Source organism: Petromyzon marinus, chromosome 3 (genome assembly GCF_048934315.1).
Source record: "Petromyzon marinus isolate PM22_M1 ecotype Great Lakes invasive population chromosome 3, UKy_Petmar_22M1.pri1.0, whole genome shotgun sequence".
NCBI classification, from domain to species: Eukaryota; Metazoa; Chordata; class Hyperoartia; order Petromyzontiformes; family Petromyzontidae; genus Petromyzon; species Petromyzon marinus.
Genome location: NC_133669.1, coordinates 18,134,699 through 18,140,535, shown reverse-complemented (window position 1 = coordinate 18,140,535; position 5,837 = coordinate 18,134,699). Strand labels below are relative to the sequence as shown.

Here is a 5,837-nt window from a genome sequence, read left to right as displayed (position 1 = left end):
TGTAGCCGCAGCAGGACCCTCCTGTAAAAGAGTCATACGACCTCGGCGTGGCTCTCCTGGACAAATAAATAACAAATAAATTCTAATCAGTGAACCTTGGGTTCAAGCTCGAACCCAGCGGGCAGGGCTGCTTGACTGGCGATAGCGGATGTGGTAGGAGTTGGCGTGGGGGGGGCGTCGTAGGGGGGGGGGTGGAACGGGATGCGGGAGGGGAGTGATGGATGAACGCGTTAATGGGGGGCATAGGGCGCCCCCAGCCAGCCAGGAGCGCGTTAATGAGCCGCTAACGAGGAGCGATGTCCCGCGGTCATGGCGCACCCAGAGGCTCTGTCACTGCTGATGAAGCCACGTGAGGCGTTGCCGGGGTTGTGTGGCTGTGATCCTTTGGGAGGTTGTGATGCTGAGGGTATGATGGCGTTGCTGTGATTGGGTGATCCCATGGGGGTGTGATGCCGTAGGTGTGATTGGGTGATGCTGAGGGTGCGATGCTGTGGGTGTGATGCCGTGGGTGTGGTTGGGTGATCCCGTGGGGCTGTGATGCTGTGAGTGTACTACTGAGGGTGTGATTCCGTGGGTGTGAGTGTGTGATGCCTGTTGCGCGTCTCCCGGGGTGCCCGGTTCGAGGCCTCGGGGGTTCCCGGAGCCTAACGATGACCGCTTGGGCCCCCACCGTGTCTCCTTCCCAGGCCTGGCATGATGAGCGCGCATCCCCTCGCGGGTCCCTGACTCCTGCCATGATCCCTCGGGCTGCCCTGCAGCCCGCGCTACCGCCGACGTGAGGAGCAACCCCCGTGACCGCCCCCCCCTCCCCCCGCGGGATCCACCCCTCGCCATCGAGGAGTGAGCCTCCAACCATGGCCTCGTCCCCTCCGCTCCACCTGCCACTGCTGCTCCTGCTGCTGGCTGCCGGCCGGCCTGCCGCTCCGACTGCTGGTTCCTGGAGGGCGATCGCGAGTTCGTGTGGCAGGCGATCTGCAGCCAGAACCAGCCACCCTACGAGTCGATCCCGCCACACATCAACAGCACGGTCATGGACATCAAGCTGAACAACAACAAGATCCGCTCCGTGCAGCACGCATCACTCCGGCGCTTCGTGAACCTCACGAACCTCGACCTCACGCACAACGCCATCGAGTCGATCGAGGACGGAGCCTTCTCGGCACAGAGGAACCTCCGGGTGCTCCGCCTGAGCCACAACCTCGTGGCACGCCTCGACGAGGGCCTCCTGCGAGGCCTCGCCGGCCTCGAGAGCCTCTACCTGCAGTCAAACCGCATCGAAGTGGTGACCGCCACGGCCCTAAGGCCCTGCCCCCAGCTGGGCATCCTCGACCTCTCGGACAACCGCCTCGCCTGGCTGGACGAGCACGTTTTCGACGGGTCGCCCACGCTGCGCTTGCTCAACCTGTCGGGCAACCCCTTCCACTGCGGCTGCACCCTGCTGCCCTTCCTGCGCTGGCTCCACTTCCAGCAGCCCCTGTGGGAGCCGCGCGCCACCTGCGAGCCGGGCCTCCTGCCGCTGCTGGGCGGCAACGACCGGCAGCAGCGCGGCGCTACGAGCAGCTCACGCAAAACTGCTCGGCCGACTCGCAGCGCAGGCCCACGCTGTCGCCGCTGCCGGCCACGGTGCTGGCGGTGGACGACTGCGGCGGAGGAGGCGACGGTTGCGGTTCGGCAGTGGGGCCAGAGTTCACGCCGGCTCCCGAGCCGCACGTGCACGTCCAGTACACGGTCGAGGGCGCCCTGCCCAGGATGAGCGTCCAGTCGGTGGGGCCTACGTCCGCCGTGGTCAACATCCACATCCCGCGGGTGGGCAGCAGGATGTACATGCTGGTGCGCGGCAACGGCACCGCCTCCGAGGTGGTCAAGCACCTGCCCCTGACGGACGAGACGGTGAGCCTCAAGGACCTGCAGCCGGGCACCACCTACCTGTTCTGCGTGGCGTACATGAAGGGCGGGCGGCGCGAGCACATCAAGTGCGCCGAGGTGGAGACGCGCCCGCGCGGCTGGTGGGACGCGGCCGCCTCCTCGGCGGTGCGCCACTACGTGATGACCACCCTCTACTGCCTCATCGGCATGGCGTTCGTGCTGGGTGCCGTCTACTGCTGCCTGCGGCGGCGGCGGCGTCACGAGGAGCGGCAGCAGCAGCAGCAGAGCAAGTCGGCCACGCTCAAGAAGACGCTCGCCGACATGCGCCAGGGCTCGCAGACCGAGGCGGGCGGTGCCAGCTACCAGCTGCTGCCCACCAAGTCGAGAGCGGCACGCCGACGCGCCCGCCGCCCGTCGTCGCCGCCGGGCGCCCCGCCCGAGCCGGACGACGCGAAGGCGGCGGAGGCGGGCGACACGCCCCGCACCGCCAAGGGCAACTACCTGGAGGTGCGCACGGGCGAGGGCACCGGCGACCCCGCCGAGGGCCGCGACGGCGGCGGCACAGGCAAGCGGCGGGGGGCGGAGGAGAGGCGCGACTCCGTGACGGAGATCGCCACCATCGCCAAGGAGGTGGACAAGGTCAATCGCATCATCAACAACTGCATCGACGCGCTCAAGTCCGAGGCGGGCGCCACCGCTCCTCCGGTGGGCCTGGAGCCCCCCGCCGGGCCACCCGCACCGGGCGCGTCGCGGGGGGCGAGGAACGGGTCGCCCCGGGACCCCCTCCGACCGCCGCCATCGCTGTCTCGTCCTCCTCCTCCTACAGGGACACCTATGGCCCCGTGCCACAAAAGAGCTTCCTGCCCGAGCATTCGCCGCGCCGCCCCGGGCCCCACCCCGTGGGGGGGCGCCCGCACTGCGGCGGCGATCCCGTGTACGGGGCTCCCCAGGGTGGCGGCGGGGAGCCGAGGGGCGCGGGGGGGGCGGCGGGGGGGGCGGCGGGGGGGGCCACGACAGGGGCCCCCGAGGCGGCCGCGCCCCCGTGCAGCGAGGCGGCTCCGTGACGTCCACCGTGTCCACGCGCCTGGAGGCCCAGGGCCCCGACGGCCACCGCCACTCCTACCCGGGGCCCGTGCAGCAGCAGCAGCAGCCACCCCCGTACACCCAGCACCAGCAGCTGCAGCAGCAGCAACTGCAGCAGCAGCAGCTGCAGCTCCAGCAGCAGCAGAAACTGCAGCAGCAGCTGGCGCTCCGGCATGGCACGCTGGGGCTTGCGCTCCCCGAGCCTCGTGCCGGGAGTGCCGCTCCCCCGCGCGCCCGTCATGAGCGCCCTCGGTTGCGCCGTCCCCGTGCCCCCCCACGGTGGCGCTCCCCTTGCAGCAGCAGCAGAATCTGCAGCAGCAACAGCAGCTGCAGCAGCAGCAGCAGCAGCTGCAGCAGTATCATCACCAGCAGCAGCAGCCGCAGCAACAGGCCAGGAGCGGCTACTGTCAGCTGTCCCCACGCTCACAGCGCTCGGGGTACTACTCCAGCCCCCGAGTACTCGGCTAGAGCGTGCAGAAGATCTGGGTCCGATTCAAGCCGCAACAACAGCAGCAGCAACAGCAGCAGCAGCAGCCACAGCAGCACAAGAAGGTGGAGGAGGAGCATATGGCGGCGGGGACACGCGCTCAAGATGAAGGTTCAGCTCGCACGGATGAGGACCTCCATGACATCCTGGACTTCTGGAAAGGCGTCTCAGCGCAACAGAAGCCATGAGGGCTCGCTCGGCGCGTGGGGTTTGGGGGGGGGTATTTGTGGAGGGAGTGGGGGGCCACAGAGCCAGGGGGTTCCGTGTTCCGTGGTGGGAGCCCTGGAGTGGACCTCCACCCCCCCCCCCTCCGTTTTTTGGTGATCATCAATCGGGACCCCCCCCCCACCACCACTCCCCCGCGTGGAGTGATTGGAGTTGCTTGTTTAAGCGCGGGTGGGAGGGGGGGGCACTGAGATTAATTGCCCCCCCCCCCCCTCTACCACCGGAGAAGCGGGGAGACCTGGGTCATGGAAGGGGTCACCGCTTTTGTTATTCGCAGAAGCCGCGGGCACCGTCGGCGATTCCGAGGCGCGGTTCGCTCCGACCTTGAACCCGGGGCTCATAACGGCTGACCCCTGCCGGTGCCTCGACGCGGGGTGTTTACATCAACTCGCGAAGGGGGTCGGGTCAACCCCCGGGTTCCCTCTATCCCCCCCCCTCCAACGCTGTCCCCAAGCCAACGACCCCCCCCCCACCCCCATCCCCCGCGTGGCTGCTCGCTCTCACTGTTGCATGAAGCGTGGATTTGCGTTGATAGCGGGCAGCCGCGAATTTCCCCCTCCCGCCCGCACCCCCGGGCTATCCTGCTGACCCCCGCTGCCCCTCCCCTTGACCTCTCCCCTTGACCTCTCCCCGCCCCGCCCCTCAGTTTTGGGCCTCGCGTTGGAAGCTGCGATTGATGCTGCTGCCTTTCGACGGTTGTGGCCGGGGCCTGAATGACGCACAGGCGCCAGGCCCCACCCCACCCCGACCCCCACCCACCGTATTTTATGGGATTAGTTTGTACGGCCGCTAATTTTGGGCAAAGGGTAGAGAGGCAACGGCAAGCCGGTGGCTCTTCCATCACGTTTCGGCGGAGGGGGGAAGAAATAAAAAACCTCGTTCCGCCTTCGCACAAATTACGACCCCTTCGGATCCAATTGCCCAGGCTGGGCAGGCGGGCAGGGAGAGTTTCCCGTCGATTTTTTGCGGGAAAGATGCCCCCCACCACCCCCCACCACCCCCCCCCCGCCCGCCCCCCCTGCGAGCAAATGAATCACGCGTGCCCCTCACTCGGGTCCCGCGCTTCCTTCAAGATTTTAACAGCAAAGGGAGTAGCTTTGTGACGTTGCGTTGACGTCATCAATCGATTACGTATCCCCTCCAAGGCCACCCACCCCCCCGTTATAGCATCGATAATTTATTCTCCGTTCATACCTTTTACGATGAGGTCCCGAGCTTGATTATTCACGCCTGTTGTTGTGACGTCACTCATGATTATTTATTGCCGCGTTCAACCCTTGTTACGATGACGTCACACATCGATTATTTATTACATCTTCAGCCTTTCTTGGTACACGGCCTCGTAAGTCGACGATTTATGATCGTGTTCAAACCTATTGCGACGACGTCATAGGTATATTATTGCCGTGTTCAACTTTGTTGCTATGACGTCATACGCCGATTGTTTCATTACCTTATCCCGTCCCCATTATGACGTCAGGTAATTGATCATTTCTTATGACCGTGTTCGTTTACAGAGGCGATTGTGCCGGTGACGCACGACCCCCCAAACTCGGGCGCGCACACCTACACGCGGGTGTGTGGTTGTCTGGTACGTAAGGGGCCGTCCACAAATGACGTCACACACCTGGGGGGGGGGGTCAGACATTTGTGACGATATGTGACGAGGGGGGGGGTTGAGAAATGTGACGTCACATCAAAAATGCGCAACTTTAAATAAATATAGACAACACGTTCTACTTAATTAAATAGACTTTTTAATAAATGTTTTCTCCTACAACATCAGAGTGCAGCGCCACATTAAATACGCACTACAATGACAATAGTTTAAAGCGATTTGAAGCATGTTTTATTTTCAAAATGGAAATATGGTTTTGGGGTGGGGGGGGGCAGAGCTTTGTGACGTCATATTTGAGGGGGGATCTGACTTTTTGTGACGCCGTGTGATGAGCGGGGGGGGGGGGGGGGGGTAAAAAAAATCGTCTAAAATCGCGTGACGTCATTTATGGGCGGCCCTAAGGTGTGTGCGTGCCTGCGTGTATGTGCGATTTGCTGTTGTGTACGTGTGTGTGTGCGTGTGTACGCATAGCTCGTGGAGAGCGGTAGTACAGCGGGTTAGCGCAACTGTGCCACACATCCAGCTAGCCCAGTTCGATTCCTGCTCACGACCGATAAC

At 64.2% G+C, this 5,837-nt stretch overlaps 1 protein-coding gene across 1 annotated transcript; it reads left to right on the top strand.

Moving 5' to 3' along the window:
* Positions 1 to 309: 309 nt before the first annotated feature.
* On the top strand, positions 310 to 5,617 carry ELFN1 (extracellular leucine rich repeat and fibronectin type III domain containing 1). Its single transcript, XM_076071959.1, is given in 4 exon segments — positions 310 to 349; positions 846 to 1,747; positions 1,750 to 3,186; positions 3,418 to 5,617. Coding segments are annotated over 4 exon segments (2,586 nt in total). The 3' UTR covers positions 3,625 to 5,617.
* The last annotated feature ends 220 nt before the right edge of the window (positions 5,618 to 5,837 follow it).